The following is a 21708-nucleotide window of genomic DNA, read 5'->3' on the forward strand; positions in this document are numbered from 1 at the left end:
TCAGTCACATCCGGATCGGCGGATCCGGCAGGCAGTTCCGACGACGGAACAGCCCGCCGGATCACACTGCCACAAGTGTGAAAGTAGCCTGAGAAGATCACAATGTTGCGCAACAAATAAGGCTACTTTCACACTTGCGCTTGATCGGATCCGTTCTGAACGGATCTGATCATAATGCAGACGGAGGCTCCGTTCAGTACGGATCCGTCTGCATTAATAACGTAGAAAATTTTCTAAGTGCGCAAGTAGCCTGAGCGGATCCGTTCAGACTTTCAATGTAAAGTCAATGGGGGACGGATCCGCTTGAAGATTGAGCCATATGGTGACATCTTCAAGCGGATCCGTTCCCATTGACTTACATTGTAAGTCTGAACGGATCCGCACGCCTCCGCACGGCCAGGCGGAGAGCTGAACGCTGCAAGCAGCGTTCAGTTGTCCGCCTGTCCGTGCGGAGGCGAGCGGAGCGGAGGCTGAACGCCGCCAGACTGATGCAGTCTGAGCGGATCCGCTCCATTCAGACTGCATCAGGGCTGGACGGAGGCGTTCGTGTCCGCTCGTGAGCCCCCTTCAAACGGAGCTCACGAACGGACCTATGAACGCTAGTGTGAAAGTAGCCTCAGATTGTTTACTGGGAAGGGACAGTCGGCACAAATCCTAACTTGAGGTTTTACTGCGAGACGTTAACTATTATTACTTGTGATTGGCATTTGTAATCTTAAAGCGGTTGTCAGAGCTAACAAAAGGATAAAAAGGCATGACAACGTATAACTAAATAAATAAATATATCCCTTTTATATTGCATGCCACAGTGCAGCCCTACACTGCGCTACGCACAAATACATCATGGCGGCAGCTGCATACAACTTCACAGACCACGGCTGCGCTTAACCTATATTTTATACCCAATGGTACTAAAAGCACAAGTTATTCTTCAGCAATGGAGACAGTACAGGCCCTGTACACAGCGAGATCAATGGCAAGCAATACCCCCCCCCCTACCTGGTCACAGTTCAGTTTTGCTCCCCTGGCACTTTTAGTGGGACGGGGGGGACGGGAGCCACCGACTGAGCCATTAAGGATCTGCCATAGTTTGCAGCCAAGTCTACACATTCTCTGTACCAGATTTTTTATTTTTATTTTAAAAGCCAGGCAAATGACATCTCTCTCCTTCCCCATGGTCTGCAGCATTTATAGATCTGAAGGGCCCACCATTGCTGGACAGCATCAGTCGCTGTTTTATCACTGAAGCGCTGGGTCTCTAAAAGCAATCAAAGCCGCTCCTGGAAGACGCAGGCCGGCCGCACTGGCTTTGTGTTATATCCCAATGGACATTGTGAAGCACATTAATGTTATTAACCTCGCCGTAACAGAAGTGCCTTAAAGGAGAACTACCAGGGGTACAACACTCAGGCCTCAGGCACACGGACCGTTCATCTCTGTAGGGCCATGCACAGCGCTTTCTCCCTTCCTATTCTTGTCCGTATTGCAGAGGAGAAAAGCCCTGTCTGCCCCCTCAGCCACATCATAGGGGGACCACAGACCTAACTGAGGGAGCTCGATGATATTTAAGTCGACTGATGCTCGTTCCTCTCACAGGGCACCATGTAAAGTGATCATTAATACGATCGTCAATTTGGATATGGTCAGGAGCACAAATCTCTTCAGATGGGGCGATGTGCTGCAGACAGAGGACCGGGTTAGGTGCCGCATTAAAAATTATTTATTGCTCAAAGTTTGAAAAAAAAACCTTCATTAAAACTCTGATAATTTTGTGTACACGGCTCCTATACAGAGCCATGCACCGCCATGGCAACGCTGCAGGCAAACCCTGCACAGTCTGATCCGGCACCACAGGATCCGACTACACGGAGTTCGCAGTCTGTTATGGTAATGCACGGATTTGTACTGCGACTGTGGACAGAACGGTAGGAAATGGCTAAAGGTGCTGAGACGGGGGATCCCCAAGTCTTCTGTCTACGGTCCACAGCGCTCCATCATTTCTACAGGAGGGAAGGGAGCAATCAACCCTCATGCACACCATCGCTCCAAATCAAACAGGGGGTCCTCGTGTGCCCCCTGCAGTCAGATCCCCCCGCAACCTGACACTTCTCACCGTTCCTGTGGACAGATGATACAGACTTAATGGTATAAAACGCATCAAAAGCAAATGAAACATTTTGCATTACCAGGATTGTGGGGACAAAAAAATAAAAAGAAAAATTGTTTGCAAAGGTGGACACAGTTTTTAGGCATCAGGCATTTATTTTATTTTTTTGCAGATAGCCCCTGGCCCATTAATTTCTATGGGAACACACATCTGCATTCCCCCCCCCATAAGCCTGGTTTCTGCAGTGCTGACCCCAATCAAGTGAACTGCACGGATCTGCAATATTCTGCCCCTCTGTTACGGTACATGGGCCGATGAAAAGAATAAAGAGAAGTGTACTGGGCGCAGCAGATCGCGGTGCTCGTGTACCAGGAGGGCAGACATGGAAGGAACACCATGTCGCTGAACAAACACTTTTTACGAGTGCGGATTTAATAGGTCTTTATCGTAAGGGAGCAGACAAAGGAGAAAACACTCCCCATCTGTCAACTTCCAGGAACTTATCAATGGTAACCCTGTCCCTCGCTGGTATCTGCCAGCTGTCCACAACAGCCGCACTACCAAGGGCTTCCATTCTTATTCTGCAGAGGGTGGCAGGAAAAACTCCATCACAGAAACCTTTCAATGTTAGCCTATGAATATGGCTGCCCCACAGCTTCTTACAGTCACAGTGAAATGTAACCCCATATGCCAGCGGTTGGAGGGGGTTATCCAGGAAATATTGATGACGTAGCCTCAAAATAGGTCATCCATATCACATTGGCGGGGGGGTCCGAGTCCTGGCACCCCCACCGATCAGCTGTTTTGGAAAACTGTGGAGCGCGCCAGAGCTCTGGTGACCACGGCAGCCCCCCGGTGCCACACATTGTACTGGGGCAGTGCTTGGTATTGCAGCTCAGCCCCATTCACTTAGAGGACCTTTCACCAGTTACAATATCAATACCTTGCACTGTAGGGCACGTTTACTAGATGGGATATGCCCTGCATGCCAATCAGGGTGGAGATGGCAGCTTTTATAAAAAATGTGCAGGTGGCCTAACAAAAAAATAAAAATAAAAATGAATCACAAGGGATTATTCTGGGCTGTAAAAAATAAAAATAAAAAAAATTGCCAGTCCCAAATTAATGAGTGTAAGGACCCTTATGGTTATGTTCACATTAAAATGGCATTGAAAACCCACGGTGGCATTTTCAATGAGGCTGCGGTTTTTACAGTCTAAACAAATTTAACGTTTCACTTCTAAAAACTGCAACCAGAAACGCGTTCTTTCCCACGTGGCTTTAATCTGCACCTCAATCGCGGTGTGTGAACATACCATAAGGGAATCGCGCACATACAAAAAAAATAACCAACACCTTGCATTCTGCATATTCTATACATGTTATGTGAGGTATGGGACGAATACTTCAACCACCAGATCGCTCCTGTAACCGGATGTGCAAGGGGCCCCTGAAACTCTGAACATGTGAACGAGGGCACTGAATCGAGCAGGACGCCATCACGTAGCACTGCGCTGGCACAATGGCCCGCTCTATGGCTGTACAGTCATACACAGTGACCCATTAGACAGGACTACCCTGACACAACCTTGTCCTCGGAGAGTTACTCCTGCTGGTTTATCGACTAGTCTCGGCGCCTCCGATTTACAGACAAATCCAGACTGTGCTGCGAGGAGGGAGATTGTGCTGCGTGTTATGTAACCTGCGGAGCAATCTCCAGCTCTGCTAATCACAACGCTGGATGGGGAAGTGAAAGGAGGAAGGAGCGAGGCCAGATGATGCAACATAAACAGGATGACCATATTACTCTCCGCTCCAGCAACGCTTTCACTTCAAAGGTTTCTCAATTTCTAGGTCGAAAACAAACAGAAGTGATAAAAGACGAAGCTGCTGATCCAGAAATAGAGCGAAAATCTTCACTGCAACAAACTAAATCCCTGAAGTGGGGGAGCCACTCAGATACTGATCACCTATCCTGACACCCGGGACCCCCATCGATCAGATGCTATTCACCTATCCTGGCACTCGGGACCCCCGTCGATCAGATACTAATCACATGTAAACTTGCAGGATGACAGGCTGAACTGGATGGACAAATGTCTTTTTTTGGCCTTATCTACTATGTTACTATGTTACCTCCCCTGACACCCGGGACCTCCGTCGATCAGATACTGATCACCTCCCCTGACACCCGGGACCTCCGTCGATCAGATACTGATCACCTCCCCTGACACCCGGGACCTCCGTCGATCAGATACTGATCACCTCCCCTGACACCCGGGACCTCCGTCGATCAGATACTGATCACCTCCCCTGACACCCGGGACCTCCGTCGATCAGATACTGATCACCTCCCCTGACACCCGGGACCTCCGTCGATCAGATACTGATCACCTCCCCTGACACCCGGGACCTCCGTCGATCAGATACTGATCACCTCCCCTGACACCCGGGACCTCCGTCGATCAGATACTGATCACCTCCCCTGACACCCGGGACCTCCGTCGATCAGATACTGATCACCTCTCCTGATACCCGGGACCCCCATCGATCAGATACTGATCACCTCTCCTGACACTCGGGACCTCAGTCGATCAGATACTGATCACCTATCCTGGCACCCGGGACCCCCGCCGATCAGATACTGATCACCTACCCTGATACCCGGGACCCCCATCGATCAGATACTGATCACCTCTCCTGACACTCGGGACCTCAGTCGATCAGATACTGATCACCTCTCCTGACACCGGGACCTCCGTCGATCAGATACTGATCACCTCTCCTGACACCCGGGACCCCCGCCGATCAGCTGAAGCGAATGGGGCTGAGCACCATACGAAGCACAGTCACTATACAGGTGCTTGGTAATCTGCATGAAGGCAGCGGCGCTCACAGGATAGCCACTGCCATCTCAAACAGCTGATCAGCAGGGGTCCTGGGTGTCAGACCCCCATGGATCAGATACTGATTACCTACCCAGGGGAATCCTCTTTCAAGTGGTGTCCAATGAGGAGAACCCATTGCAGATTATGTGCAGGTTTTTTTTTCCACGTGGATTCTTGTGCAGAAAAAACGATGTGTAATTCCGTGCCAGTAACGTGTATGAGGTCAGATAAATCTCGTGCACACTTCGCTTTTTCCTTCCATTGCTGTGCAAATTTTGAGATCTGCAGCGTGTCTTTCGGAAATGCACAAATCTGCATGTAAATTTACGTGGCATTTCCAGGGCTGTGGAGTCGGAGTCGGAGTCGAGGAGTCGGAGTCAATTTTGGGTACCTGGAGTCGGAGTCGGCAAAAAATGAACCGACTCCGACTCCTACTAAATTTAAATTGGAATAAAAAAATAAAAAAGCAAGTTTAAATGTCCGAATTCATAAACAGTTATAATTAATGACTTCTCTACTGTAAGAATAAAGGCCAATGCATGCAGTGCCTCACGTAACCGCAAAACAAACGCGTTCAGTGATGTGAAGAAGCATGCTTTTCATATGCTTCACTATATGGTACGCAATGCACAATTAGGAGTGGCAATACATATACTTTGCATTGTGTTGTGTTCTGATGTTACAGGGAACACAATGCCCATGGTTTACCGAGCCTCTCACTGATAAGGGATTAAGTAAATATGTGTTTTGCAGGACTAGAGACACTTGTATAAGTGAAGGGAATGGAGGGTCAATAGTTCAAGACTGAAGCTGTAAACCATGGATGTCAAACTCATGGCCCTCCAGATGTTGCAAAACTACAACTCCTATCATTCCCTGATAGCTGTAGTTTGCCCAGGCATGATGGGAGTTGTAGTTTTGCAACAGCTGGAGGGCCACGAGTTTGACATCCCTGCTGTAAACCATTGGAAAAACTGCTGTCATTCAGCTAAGGCTATAAAACGTGTAAACTCAGAATGTTATCTTAAACTTTAAACATGACTATGGGATTCTTCTAGGGAAATCATGTTTTAAAATAAATGTCCCTTCTTGGATCCTCCCACTGCCCTGTCTTCAGCAGAAGATCAGCACACAAAGGAGAAGGCAGCAGCTTCTGCCCAACTACCTCTCTGTGCTAGAAGAGCTTAGAAGAACTTCTTTCTTTCCTTCAAGGAATGTATAAAATACATTTGCATATTAAATACAGAGGAGTCGGAGTCGGGGAGTCGGAGTCGGAAGTACAAAAAACTGAGGAGTCGGAGTCGGAGTCGGAGCATTTATCTACCGACTCCACAGCCCTGGGCATTTCTGCAAGACAGTCCGCACCTGTGTGCACATAGCCTTACGCAGATTCTGTTGCAGTAAACGGCGCAGAGCAGCGACACAGGACTTTCATAGTTTAATCTCATCTTTACAACAGTTGGGGTTTAGGTTATAGAGGAGCCGTTGCTTCTCCCGTCATGCCTGCTTTAGAAGATACTTTCATTCTCCATGGAGCATCTATTCTTATGACTATGATGTGCCATTCCTTTATTATTCCTACTAGAAGTTATAAATTAATTGCTGGCAGTTTGCAATGATGGTCCAGCTGGTTGTCACCAGCTGGGGCGTGTCCCTGCAGTCTGACACTATCCAATCAGTGCTGCCAGTGTCAGACTGTGCAGGGACACACCCCCAGCTAGTAATACCCAGCTGGACCTTCATTGCAAACTGCTAGAAATTGATTTATAACTTCTAGTAGGAATAATAGATCAACGGCATAATGGTCATAAGAATAGATGCTCCAGAACTGTTAAAAAAAAAAAGGGGGAATGCAAAGAGTTTCCAACACAGACATGTCAGGAGAGAAGAGAGGTCCTCTTTAAGGTATTAAAGAAAGGGGGAAGACAAAACACAACGGAGAATACCATCCAGATACTCCTACACGGGAGAGAACACTAGTTTATCCACATAACAAGGACATGAACGTTCCCAAAAGTGCAGATCGGTGAATATCATCAGTTCGGATCAGGAATCCACCATTCGGTCAAGTCGTCTTCTCCGTGGTCTGATAAAAGCTTACAGCTGAATGGGAATCTGATCGATAGCCTGCCCAGAAGACACTGCGTCCCCCACGCTGCTGAGCTCCGGCCTGCACAGGTCCATTAGGCTGATTCAATTAAAATGCCTTCCTAAAGATAGAAACTGCTGTAATCGACTTGATGGAACATGGCAGCTAGCAGACTGTCTGTGGCACAGGCTTTACGATGCCCTCATGGTAGGTTTTACTCGAGCACAGGCCATTATCCGAGAATGTGGAATCACCCTTCTAGGCTGCACTTTATGTCTGCATAAAAACAGCAGTGATAGAAAGTAAAAGTATAAGGGCTGATTCACATGACCGTGGTCCAGGAAACATGGGCCATGTGCCCGCCATATCTTGCGGGCCGACTGCAGCTTCCCTGACCTAAACTGACTATCATAGGGTTTCAGGATACGATCAGTTCATATCAGCACACGTGAACCGACTAGATCATAAAAACACTGATTCAGTCATTTGAGATTAGAGGACCCAGGAAACACGGACTGTGCGTCTGCCGCATCTCCCTGGTCGAACGTGACTCCCCTGACCCAAACTGACTGCATCATAGTGTTTAATGATACCAGGGTCGTGTGAATCAGCTCTAACACACAATACGTCTAGCATAGCAGGCTTATTGTGCGTCTTAGGGCTGTCCTAACATAGCAGGCTTATTGTGTGTCTTAGGGCTGTCCTAGCATAGCAGGCTTATAGTGTGTCTTAGGGCTGTCCTAGCATAGCAGGCTTATTGTGTGTCTTAGGGCTGTCCTAATATAGCAGGCTTATTGTGTGTCTTAGGGCTGTCCTAGCATAGCAGGCTTATTGTGTGTCTTAGGGCTGTCCTAGCATAGCAGGCTTATTGTGTGTCTTAGGGCTGTCCTAACATAGCAGGCTTATTGTGTGTCTTAGGGCTGTCCTAGCATAGCGGGCTTATTGTGTGTCTTAGGGCTGCCCTAGCATAGCAGGCTTATTGTGTGTCTTAGGGCTGTCCTAATATAGCAGGCTTATTGTGTGTCTTAGGGCTGTCCTAGCATAGCAGGCTTATTGTGTGTCTTAGGGCTGTCCTAGCATAGCAGGCTTATTGTGTGTCTTAGGGCTGTCCTAGCATAGCAGGCTTATTGTGTGTCTTAGGGCTGCCCTAGCATAGCAGGCTTATTGTGTGTCTTAGGGCTGTCCTAATATAGCAGGCTTATTGTGTGTCTTAGGGCTGTCCTAGCATAGGCTTATTGTGTGTCTTAGGGCTGTCCTAGCATAGCAGGCTTATTGTGTGTCTTAGGGCTGTCCTAGCATAGCAGGCTTATAGTGTGTCTTAGGGCTGTCCTAGCATAGCAGGCTTATTGTGTGTCTTAGGGCTGTCCTAGCATAGCAGGCTTATTGTGTGTCTTAGGGCTGTCCTAGCATAGCAGGCTTATAGTGTGTTTTAGGGCTGTCCTAGCATAGCAGGCTTATTGTGCGTCTTAGGGCTGTCCTAGCATAACAGGCTTATTGTGTGTCTTAGGGCTTTCCTAGTATAGCAGGCTTATTGTGTGTCTTAGGCCTCTTTCACACTTGCGTTGTTCGGATCCGGTGTGTACTCCACTTGCCGGAATTACACGCCGGATCCGGAAAAACGCAAGTGAACTGAAAGCATTTGAATACGGATGAGTCTTCAAAATGCGTTCAGTGTTACTATGGCAGCCAGGACGCTATTAAAGTCCTGGTTGCCATAGTAGTAGTGGGGAGCAGTATACTTACAGTCTGTGCGGCTCCCGGGGCGCTCCAGAATGACATCAGAGCGCCCCATGCACATGGATGACGTGCCATGCGATCACGTCATCCATGCGCGTGGGGCGCCCTGACGTCACTCTGAAGCGCCCCGGGAGCCGCACGGACGGTAAGTATACTGCTCCCCCGCTCCCCACTTCACTTTACAATGGCTGCCAGGACTTTAGCGTCCCGGCAGCCATGGTAACCATTCAGAAAAAGCTAAACGTCGGATCCGGTAATGCGCCGAAACGTTTAGCTTAAGGCCGGATCCGAATCAATGCCTTTCAATGGGCATTCATTCCGGATCCGGCCTTGCGGCAAGTGTTCAGGATTTTTGGCCAGAGCAAAAAGCGCAGCATGCTGCGGTATTTTCTCCGGCCAAAAAACGTTCCGGTCCTGAACTGAAGACATCCTGATGCATCCTGAACGGATTTCTCTCCATTCAGAATGCATTAGGATAAAACTGATCAGGATTCTTCCGGCATAGAGCCCCGACGACGGAACTCTATACCGAAAGAAAAGAACGCAAGTGTGAAAGAGCCCTTAGGGCTGTCCTAGCATAGCAGGCTTATTGTGTGTCTTAGGGCTGTCCTAGCATAGCAGGCTTATTGTGTGTCTTAGTAGTGTCCTAGCACAGCAAGCAGGCAGGCAACAGTTTTCCCCACCTCCTAAAGTCCAGATTTGCCCCTTTACTGACAGAAAAACCCCAATGCTCTTTTCAGATGGTACTTGTCCTGGCAAAGGCAGCTTTTCCTACTGTAGTTGCCTTCCCCTGGAATCGGCAACCTCTGGCAAACCAGCTGTTGCGAAACTACAACACCCAGCATGCTCCACTCACTTCTAAGGAAGTTTCCATTACAGCCAAGCAAGTTTGAATGCTCAGAATCGTAGTCTCCCAACAGCTGGAGTGCTGAAGACCCCCCCAACCTAGAAATGGACACAAGACTCAAGCATAGGCCAATCAGGAAATCAATACATGGAAAGCTGATGTCATTATTACAAGAGAAGTAAAGCTACAAGCCACTAAACTATCAGAGGAAACGATTCAGGTAACTGCACCCACAGTGACGCAAAGAGATCTAGGTTATCCAGGATATTGGCAAGGGTGGAAAGGGGAGCATCAAAAATGCCCAGCATGCCCCAAAAAAATTAAAAAAATTGTTAGGCTACTTTCACATATGCGTTTTGCATTCCAGTTTTGAGAGCTGGCGGAGGATCTCAAAACCAAAGCAAAACACTTCCGTTAATTTAATACATCCGGATGCATCAGTTCCGTTTAGACATGGTTGTATCAAATTAAAACTGAACAAAATCGGATCCGGCACCAAAAACACTAAGTCAATGGGTGCCAGGACCATTTTACCAGATCCGGCACCATATGCAGATCGGACACAAAACCGAATCTTGCAGCAGTTTTGTGTCCGGTCCAAAAACTGAACAAACCGGAACGGAAAGCATCCTGATATGGTTTGGTCTGTTTTGTCCCCATGGACAATGACTGGGGATAAAACTTGAAGCTTTTTGCCGGGTTTTGAGATACTCTGCAAAAAATCTAAACCAGAATGCAAAACGCTATGCGAGTAGCCTTCGATTTCAGCAACAGGTGAGGAAGGCCGAGTTTAGCTTGTGAATACACGCGACTCCTGAGATCTTCGTCTCTAGCTGGAATGCTCATTTTAAAATCATGCAGGAAAGCATTCAAAAAGATCATACAGCCATTCTGACATGGTTTTCAAAGTAAGTGCACCGGCTTCATCAGGTCTAAGATCTATTTAATAATGTATGCAGTTTGACCTGTGAAATCTAGTGACAGATCCCCTCTAAACCGTCAGACACTAAGAAAGTTGATTAAAAACAAAAAGCCCACAAACTGGCATAACTATTAACCACCCTGGTAAAATGAGACATTCCCATCAAAAACAAGACAAACCCAACAGCACATAATGTTAGGCCTGGTTTATACATAGCGACCTCCCCTCCGATGGGAGATAACTCTGGAAACCTCTCTGCCGGTCAGCTAATGACCAGATCCGAATGCCATGACCCTTTCCACATAACGTCCTTACTAAGCACCAATGTCTTGTACAAGCAGGTCGGACCACCTCAGCGCATTCTTCAAACCCAAAATCCAATAGAAAATATAATGTAGCAGCTAAAACAAGCACAAGGATTTATTTATGTCCCCTTGAGGAGTTAGACTTAGAGCGCCCCACCACATGCAGTTATGCAGATGTTACCTGTGTCTGAATCTTTTTGATCTCCATTTGTCCCTACTGAGAAAGGCAATTTTCTTTTTGTAGTTTTCTCTTTCCCTCCATCACTTCGATCCAACTTTGGAGTTTTATTTAGGGAAACTTTATCTTTATCCTAAAAGAAATAAAAATCAAGAATACATCTTTTAGTAAACCGATGATGATTAATGGAAAATAACCTAAACAGACCACACTCTGGAGAAGAGGTCTCCAACCTTTTATACTTCACAAGCCACATTCCGCTTCTGGAAACCTCAAATATTTCTATCCGAAATGGACCCATTGGCACTGCACCACCACACAGGCACCGGGGATGTGTGAGGAGGACACGTGCAGTAGTCCCAGCTCCAATAATATGCCACACAGCAACCATGGATGAAGCAAGAATCCCCATTCGCTGTGCCAAACTACTCCTAACTCAAGTGAATGGAGGCTGAGCTGCGGAAATCCGGCCACCGCACAGACCGCTCTGCTTCTGGCTCCATCCATGGCATGGTTTCCGGTGTCTGTAGCTGCCTAGGTGTCGGACCTTCACTGGTCCAGAGGAGAGGACATCAATATTTAAAGATATCATCTGAGACGTTTAAAAAATGGCCAAAAGCCAAGAATAAAGAAAACATTACTCATCCTTTACAATCCGCATAGATATTGGGCATGACTCATTCACATGCCCATGCAGCCAATCACCGGCCTTGGTGGTCATGTACATGAATCTCGCCACGACTGGCTGCAGTGGTCATGTGACCAATAAACATGATGTCATGGCTGTAAAACCAGTGCAAACCACAGAGGCATTAGGAAATTTATAACGTGTGCAATTATTTATTATTATCTTATACTTTTTTTTATTCTGTCCTTTTAACTGCAGCTGCGATGTACGACCACTTAAATAGCAACGGCACAGACAATGGTCGCCTCTATTAATAGACGAAACAGGAACCAATATTGTCCTCCACATGGACTGCAGCCTGGTGTACCACCCAGAAGAATGGCAGGAAGCCGCGTAAATGTCACACATGGCATTCAAGGGTCTTGTGGGGATTAGAGGTTGACGGGTAAAACGTTGCGGTAACGGCCATATGTCCACAGAGGAACCTGCAATATCTCGTTACCATCAGGGCACAGACGATGCAGAAATCTGCAGGGGGTCTCACACTAGGGTCTGCTCCATCAGACGCTGCTCTGCAGGCCGTCACCGTCCTCTCTGGCGAGGACGACGCTTCCAACATCTCGGGGCGGTGACCGTTACTTGTGGTAATGTTGCATAAGATTGAGTAACCTCTGCAATGTATTCACGTATTTAGACAGGGAATGTTTTTTGTTTTGTTTTTTTAAAAGGTCACCATTATGGAGGGGCAATTGTACTATTGTTTTTGGGGTTTTGCTTTTACAGTGTTCACAGTCTGATAATAAAATATTAACTTTATAGGTTTTATGTTTATTACTCAGTTTTTTTTTATTACTAAGATTGCGTTGTGTCATTTATAAATTATTCTACCAACTGATTTTTTTTTATTTTTTTTTATTTTTTTTTAGGTAGGCGAGCTATACCATTTAAAGACATATGGAGCCTTTTGACCATTCCCTATTTAAAAGCTTTAGGGGGGTAATGGGAATTTTTTTGTGTGTGTGTAGATCACATCGGTTAAATGAGATGTTTTAACAGATGGTTTGCAGGTTTTAATATTTTTTTATATATATTTTGAAAAGCACTTATTTTTTAACAGAGGGGGCTGTCAAATTTACAGGGCCGAACATTTGGCCTGGCCCTGACAGGCTCCTGCCTGCTCCGATTAACAGGGCAAGGACAGAGTCGGCTTCGGAGCAGCGGCACAGGCAGGACCGGGCAAATACTGCGGCAGGTGGGGGCCTCTTCACCCGAGGGGACAGTACTGCTGATGAGAAACTGATTCGCTCATCTCTATTTTAAACATTTTCTCCCAGAACACCCTTTAAATAAGTTACGTAAGACCATCATTTTCATGTGCTCCATTAGCGCATATGTCATAGCAGGTAGCCCCCTTCTTGCACCACCCTTTTGCCACGGCGGGGCTGCACACGGGACTTCCTCCCTTCGGCGTCACCATCAGTCCCACTTCTATTTACACAATGAAGATGGTTTTAGGCATTTGCTGAAGAAATCTATTCCGTTTTACACTATGCCTCAAAGCAATGTTTTTACATCTCTACAGCTCCACTGTCATTTGGATTAGTTTACACCTCTGTATAGCGAAACTTTAAACGTGACGTGTATTTGCATTTACACTTCAGAGACCAGACCGTTGACAACCCTACCTATTAGTAAATGAGGTCACATGTAATACAGAAACCGCCCCCTCCATAGACGCTCACATGGTCTCCACAGGGGCTGCGGGCACTCGGACCACCATTCTACCGCATGATGTCAGTGACAAAAACTCTCCCCGACCGTCGTTCCACTACATCATCTCCCACCACTACACTTTCCAGTTAGAGAGAAGGGGGCTGTATACATCTATGAATAACCTCTTATAAGGTTGTTCCTAACAGGTTCTCTGGGACTCAACTTTTCCAACGAGCTTCTTCATGGAAAGAATGAAAATTTTCTACTTCTTGCTCAGCGGCAACCAGTTTCCCGGACTTCAGCCTCGGGGACTGTACAGTTGTGCGGCTGTTGATTGCGTACATTGTTGTCCATGTACACGGCCCAATTCCAGCACTGCTGCTCCGGTTTCTGTTCATACGGGGCAGCTGTAAAACGGAATTGACTGCTGCAGCCAAAAACTGCTCTCAGTGGTTCCATGTGGTTTCCCACTATGGCCAGTGATTGGCTGCAGCAGTCACATGCCGTACACTGCTACTTCACAGCTGCACCATATGAACAAAAACCAAAGAGGACGGCCAGCTAGAAACAGCAGCGGACTAAGCGGAGGGAATTATTTTCAGGGTACAGACCTATTCATTTTCAATGGGGCCAGAAAAGATGCGGACAGCACACAGTGTGCTGGCCACATCTGCACTTCCGTTCTGCGGCTCCGCAAAAAAATACAACATGTCCTATTCTTGTCTGCAATAGCGGACAAGAATAGGCATTTTCTATTATAGTGCCGGTGATGTGAATGGACCCTTAGGAGTGCTGGGTGATTTTCATGTAACATGGACATTCCCTTTAATAAGATATATAGTCTAGAACCAGCTGCACACTTTATGCTGCAATTACACTCAGACAAAAAAATAAAATAAAAAAATACCGCACCCAAAACTCGTCATGCACTTATGTCTAAGGCAGATATGTAAATTATTACAGGAGTGGTCTGATTAGACACTGCCTCTTTCCACAAGATGGCATAAAAGTCCTTCCCAATGTGCCCTATAAAAAGGCTCTCAGAGGCTACTTTTGGATAGTGTACATCTCCGTGAGAGATTGATGACTGCTAGACTTGCCTCTACAACACACATGAAGACAGTTGACAGAGGGTGCGCATCATTGGACTGAGCGGAGCAGGATGGTCATTTCAGCGAATTGCCCATCATCTAGGTCAGGGGTGTCAAACTCAAATTCATCGGGGGCCGCATCAGCAGTTTGGTCACCCTCAAAGGGCCGGTTGTATCGGACTTATGGGGGATCTGTGGGTGACCCTTATGGGGGATCTGTGGGTGACCCTTATGGGGGATCTGTGGGTGACCCTTATGGGGGATCTGTGGGTGACCCTTATGGGGGATCTGTGGGTGACCCTTATGGGGGATCTGTGGGTGACCCTTATGGGGGATCTGTGGGTGACCCTTATGGGGGATCTGTGGGTGACCCTTATGGGGGATCTGTGGGTGACCCTTATGGGGGATCTGTGGGTGACCCTTATGGGGGATCTGTGGGTGACCCTTATGGGGGATCTGTGGGTGACCCTTATGGGGGATCTGTGGGTGACCCTTATGGGGGATCTGTGGGTGACCCTTATGGGGGATCTGTGGGTGACCCTTATGGGGGATCTGTGGGTGACCCTTATGGGGGATCTGTGGGTGACCCTTATGGGGGATCTGTGGGTGACCCTTATGGGGGATCTGTGGGTGACACTTATGGGGGGGGGGGGGGGGGGGAATCTGTGGATGACACATATATAGCATCTTATGCTGTGTGTCATCCACAGATCCCCTCCATAAGTGTCCCTGTAGTGAATGACCCTCAATACACGGGCTAGGGGCCAGCATCTGCTTTTATAATGACAGCGGGGCCTGTGCAGTGACTATTCTACTACACGGGCCCCGCTCACTGTATAATCGTATCTCTAATAGTTAATGGTTACCGTATGTATATAATCGCATAAGGAGCGCTGTGTATTACCGGTACTTACAACTACAAGCGCTCGCCGAGAGGTGGGAGGAGGCAGGCCGGGAGGACAGGCGCTGGCAGCGTGAGTCATACGTCATGCGCCCACGCCGCCTGCTTCATTCATAAAGTGGGTGGCGCAGGCGCGTGACGTATGACTCACACTGCCAGCGCCCATCCTCCCAGCCTGCCTCCTCCCTCCTCTCGGCGAGCACTTGTAGTTGTAAGTACCGGTAATACACAGCGCTCCTTATGCGATTTATTATCACTTCCTGCAGGGGCCACCTGCAGGAAGTGATAATAAAAGGTGAAGGCTGGCGTCCGGCGGCGGCTACGCGGGCCACATGACTAGGTCTGGCGGGCCGGATTCGGCCCGCGGGCCTTGTGTTTGACACCCGTGATCTAGGTCATCCAGACCTAGCTGTTAGGAGGTGTTGGGAGCAGTGGTTTAGTGAGGGTATGCACACACAGTGAACAGGCACTGGACGGCCTAGACAGATACCAGTAGAAGGAACCAGTAGATCCTCTGACAAGCACAAGTTGCTCCCACAGTTTGGTTGTCCACCATCCAGACACAGGTGACTCGTTACACACCCGTCTCTGCCTGGGCCAATTCCAGATGCTTTTCAGGAGGTTGTGGACGGCGCCCATTAAGTGTCCTGCCATTGAAATCCAGCAACTTGCCTTTGTTTGCTGTTGCAAATGAGAAAGATGGACTGCTATGGACTGGAACCATACTGTCCTAAGCGAAGAATTCAGGTTCTGTTTTGGATCCCACACCAGTCTGGTTTGAGAATAGAGGCCTGGTGGTGAGCACCACAATCCTACCTTTGCTGCCCCAACTGCTGGTGTGATGAGGGGAGCCGTTACATACGACAGTCACCCCTAGTAGTGAATCAAGGAACACTAACAGCTCAGCGATATGGGCAGGACAACGAGTTCCTCTCATGGCAGGGCTTCCACCTGGTATATTTCATCAGGATAATGCTCGCTCACATAGCAGGGGTTTCCCAGGCAGGTATCCTCCAGATTACAACACTTCATGGCTGCCTGGTCGCCAGATTCATAACCAATCCTGCATTTATGGGACCCAACGTGCCTCATCTTGCGCCCAAGCCCACAGGCCCGTGCCTCATCTTGCGCCCAAGCCCACAGGCCCGTGCCTCATCTTGCGCCCAAGCCCACAGGCCCGTGCCTCATCTTGCGCCCAAGCCCACAGGCCCGTGCCTCATCTTGCGCCCAAGCCCACAGGCCCGTGCCTCATCTTGCGCCCAAGCCCACAGGCCCGTGCCTCATCTTGCGCCCAAGCCCACAGGCCCGTGCCTCATCTTGCGCCCAAGCCCACAGGCCCGTGCCTCATCTTGCGCCCAAGCCCACAGGCCCGTGCCTCATCTTGCGCCCAAGCCCACAGGCCCGTGCCTCATCTTGCGCCCAAGCCCACAGGCCCGTGCCTCATCTTGCGCCCAAGCCCACAGGCCCGTGCCTCATCTTGCGCCCAAGCCCACAGGCCCGTGCCTCATCTTGCGCCCAAGCCCACAGGCCCGTGCCTCATCTTGTGCCCAAGCCCACAAGACCGTGCCTCATCTTGTGCCCAGCCCACAAGACCGTGCCTCATCTTGTGCCCAGCCCACAAGACCGTGCCTCATCTTTTGCCCAGCCTAGAGCCTTCTTTCAAATTTCCCTAATAAACTTCTCCTTTGGCCCTAATATTGTTATCACCGATATCATTAGTCACACAAATTGCTTCATTCCATCAACTCCTTTGTATTTTTTGTCAGTGTATAGACGGGTTTGTTATTTTTTTGGGGGGAAAAAACAAACCACAAAGATTCTTTCCAATATCAGCGGTGGGCACAGGGTTAATAGCTACATTATCCTCCTCTATGGAGAAGGTAGTGTCTTCCTCACCGCCAACAGAAAAAAGCAGCATCTAATCCTAACTAGATCTAGGCAGATGAAAGGGTGGATATGAGATGAAACGCTGTCCACTGACCCAGAACACTGTACGGAGAGCGATAACTAATAGGAAATAGAAATCGTATTAAAGAAGGAATTGCATTAAAGCATCTTCCCTGCGATTGCCTGTACCGCTCTATTCAGGGTCCGTGTTTACATGCGCCCTGATGCACTGTTCCATCTCTGCTCACATGGCGGCAAGTGCATGACCCCACACTGAAGCTTTAGCAGTGCCAGCTTTCAGAAATAGCCCTGGTTTACACGTGGGATTAGAACGGGGGCGAGACGTTACTCAGAGGCTCTGCTCTCTGCAACTCCCATGCCCTCTCCATTTCGACAGTGGGAGGTGAGACTTTTGCCTGTCTGGCTCTGTTAGTCAAAGTAAAGAGGGCCAGACAGCAGAACCTCTAGGTGTAATGGCAACGCCCCCGTTGCTCCTAGAGGCTCATTTGCATATATTAAACCATCATGTTTCTCAGTAATACGGGCACATATGGACATGGGACCAACACAGATGCCTTCAGCTGCCAAGCGCACATGTAACAGGTCAGCCAGTGTCATAGGTACAAAACTGCTGACAGATGCCCTTGAACTCTTCTGCTTAGAGATGTTACAATTCTTGTAATTTTTATTTTATTTTTTTAAGTCACAGATAATAAATCTGGCTTAGATTGGCTCGACAGGCAATATATGTGCTCCATTTAGCTGGTAGTTAGGGTTGAGTTCACCGCCACTGTGTGTATATATACAGTCGACCGGCTCTATAAAAATATCAAGTGTAAACACTGTATATCAGTGATATCCTTCCGCAGTGTATCAAGAGGTGGAAAAGAAAGCTAATAATTTAAGAAAGTCTGCCTGCTTCAAGATGTCTCGAATGTTCGTTACCGTATTTATTGAAGAATAGCAGCTGATTACGTTTATGTGAAGGTTCAGAGTAACGGGCTCCGATGAGAGAGTTAACATTAACGAATATTAAAAGTCCTAACCTAACCCCTCAGATGAACACCGTTTAAATGTAAGATAAAAACTGCTACATAAACCTTTTTTTGTCACCTTACATCACAAAAAGTGTAATAGCAAGTTATCAAAAAGTCACACACACACCCCAAAATAATGATCTCATCCTGCAAAAATCATACCCTACCCAAGGTAATCGCCCAAAAACTGAAAAAAATTATGGCTCTCAGACTATGGAAACACTAAAACATGATTATTTTTTTTGCTTCAAAAAAGAAATCATTGTGTAAAAAAGTATACATATTAAGTATCGCCGCATCCGTGACAACCTGGTCTATAAAAAATATCACATGACCTAACCTGTCAGATGAATGTTGTAAATAAAAAATAAAAACTGGGCCAAAACAGCTATTTCTTGTTACCTTGCCTCACAAAAAGTGTAATATAGAGCAACCAAAAATCATATGTACCCTAAACTAGTACCAACAATACTGCCACCCTATCCCGTAGTTTCTAAAATGGATCACTTTTTTGGAGTTTCTACTCTAGGGGTGCATCAGGGGGGCTTCAAATGGGACATGGTGTCAAAAAACAAAACAAACAGTCCAGCAAAACCTGCCTTCCAAAAACCGTATGGCATACCTTTCCTTCTGCGCCCTGCCGTGTGCCCGTTCAAAGGTTTACGACCAGATATGGGGTGTTTCTGTAAACTACAGAATCCGGGCCATAAATATTGAGTTTGGTTTGGCTGTTAACACTTGCTTTGTAACTGGGAAAAAATTAAAATGGAAAATCTGCCAAAAGTGAAATTTTGAACTTGTATCTCTATTTTTCATTAATTCTTGTGGAAAACCTAAAGGGTTAACGACGTTTGTAAAATCAGTTTTGAATACCTGGAGGGGTGTAGTTTCAAGAATGGGGTCATTTTTGGGTGGTTTCTATTATGTAAGCCTCGCAAAGTGACTTCAGACCTGAACTGGTCCCTAAAAACTGGGTTTTGAAATTTCAAGATTTGCTTCTAAACTTCTAACCCTTGTAACATCCCCAAAAAATTAAATATAATTCCCAAAATGACCCAAAAATGAAGTAGACATATTGGGAATGTAAAGTATTAACTATTTTTGGAGGTATTACTATGTATTATAGAAGTAGAGAAATTGAAACTTGTAAATTTGTAATCTTTTATAAAAAATTGGGAAATTTGGTATTTTTTTTATAAATAAAAATAAATGTTTTTGACTTAATTTTGCCAGTGTCATGAAGTACAATATGTGACGAAAAAACGATCTCAGAATGGCCTGGATAAGAAAGCGTTTTAAAAGTTATCACCACAAAGTGACACTGGTCAGATTTGCAAAAAAACTGCCAAGTCCATAAGGTGAAATAAGGCTGTGTCCTTAACCCCTTCCCGACTGCAATCCGTTTATATACGTGATATTTGCACATGCCCCGTGCAGCTACCACGTGTATAAACGTCAAACGAGCTCTTTAATCCAAGTGCTGCAAAGCGCTTGGATTAAAGCTTCTGCCCCTGCACTGCTGCTGTCACGGACAGCATACAGTCTAGTAATGCCGGCCAGGGTCCAATCAGAGTGGCCCCTTGCCGACAATAGATCCGATTGGTTAGTCTGTGCAGACTAACCAATCGGATCGCGGCAGTGAAAAAATGCCGGTTTCAGGCTCTGATCTGCGCTCTGCAGAGATGTGGCTGCTGACAAAAGCGGCAGGATGAATTCTGAAGTGTTTGGGGCAATATTATCTGCTTATATTCAGCCAAATGCTTCAGAACTCATTGGACGGCGCTTCACACTGCAGATGGACAATGACCCGAAGCATACTGCAAAAGCAACCAGAGAGTTTAAGGGAAAGAAGTGAAATGTTATGCAATGGCCGAGTCAATCACCGGACCTGAATCCGATGGAGCTGCATTTCACTTGCTGAAGACAAAACTGAAGGGAAAATGAGATGGGAAATGCCACAAGAACAAGCAGGAACTGAAGACAGTTGCAGTAGAGGCCTGGCAGAGCATCACCAGGGATGAGACCCAGCGTCTGGTGATGTCTATGCGTTCCAGACTTCAGGCTGTAATTGACTGCAAAGGATTTGCAACCAAGTACTAAAAAGTGAAAGTTTGATTTATGATTATTATTCTGTCCCATTACTTTTGGTCCCTTAACAAGTGGGAGGCACATATGCAAACTGCTGTAATTCCTGCACCGTTCACCTGATTTGGATGTAAATGTCCTCAAATTAAGGCTACATTCACACGTCAGTATTTTCCTATATCCCGATTTTCGGTCCGTTTTTGCGGATCCGTTGTTCCTAAAAAATGTTTCCGTATGTCATCCGTTTTTTGCGGATCCGCAAAAAACTGAAACATGTATAAAGTTCAATAATCAAATAAAGTTGTTTGGATTTCTTTGAAAAAAATTTGAAAAATAAAAAAAATTTGTTATGCGTTTCCAGGAACGGATTCCGCATAAAACGGATGACATACGGAATGACATCCGAATGTCTTCCGTTTTTTGCGGATCCATTGACTTTGTATTGTACCAGGATCCGAATTTTGCGGACAAGAATAGGACATGTTTTATATTTAAACGGACATGCGGAACGGAACAACGGAAACGGACAGCACACATTGTGCTGTCCGATTTTTTTCCAGGACCCATTGAAAATGAATGGGTCCAGATCTGGTCCTGATCTGTTCCGCAAAAAAACGGAACAGATCAGTAAAGAAAAAACGGACGTGTGAATGGACCCTAAAGCTGACAGTCTGCAGGTAAAGCACATCTTGTTAGTTTCATTTCAAATCCATTGTGATTATATATATATATATATATATATATATATATATATACACACACACACACACACATATATACACACACACACACAATCCTGCACCACTGCATATGTACAGCACAGGTATAAATTGGTGAACGTCCAGCAGGGACTATATAGAGTGGTTTAAAGTAACATACTAAACATGGATAAACTGTTGAGTCCTGCAAACCCAAAACGTAGTGGGCCCGGACTAGTTAAAGGGGTTGTATAGTTCCAGGGGAAAGCTGGACAACGCTAGGGATCACCCTCAAATAGTAACTGCTTGGTAGTACTTACCTGGCAGATCCAGCTCCACCGCTCCAGTTCTCCCAGCTAGACTCTCTACCCAACTTCAGTGGTAAATGTAGAAAACACGTCACTGCCAAAGCCAATCACTGGCCTTAATGCCGGACCAAACATGCAAGGGATAGGCTGCGGTGGCCATGCGTTGACGTTACTACAGCTGCCGGATAAACAAAGCCCAGCCCAGCTTACTAGAGCTGTTGGATCTGCCAAGTACTGATGAATTACAGGGAACTCCATAAGCAGAAATGTAATTATTCAATTGGCAT

At 46.8% G+C, this 21708-nt stretch overlaps 1 protein-coding gene across 4 annotated transcripts in view; it reads right to left on the reverse strand.

Moving 5' to 3' along the window:
• ANKRD11 (ankyrin repeat domain 11) overlaps positions 1-21708 on the reverse strand; it is a 146394-nt gene that overhangs the window by 22915 nt on the left and 101771 nt on the right. For all 4 annotated transcript variants that reach the window (XM_044269631.1, XM_044269633.1, XM_044269632.1 and 1 more), the window contains exon 4: positions 11077-11206. In XM_044269631.1, coding sequence (XP_044125566.1) covers positions 11077-11206 — 130 coding nt within the window. The remainder of the gene's footprint in view (positions 1-11076; positions 11207-21708) is intronic.

Source organism: Bufo gargarizans, chromosome 10 (genome assembly GCF_014858855.1).
Source record: "Bufo gargarizans isolate SCDJY-AF-19 chromosome 10, ASM1485885v1, whole genome shotgun sequence".
Taxonomy (NCBI): domain Eukaryota; kingdom Metazoa; phylum Chordata; class Amphibia; order Anura; family Bufonidae; genus Bufo; species Bufo gargarizans.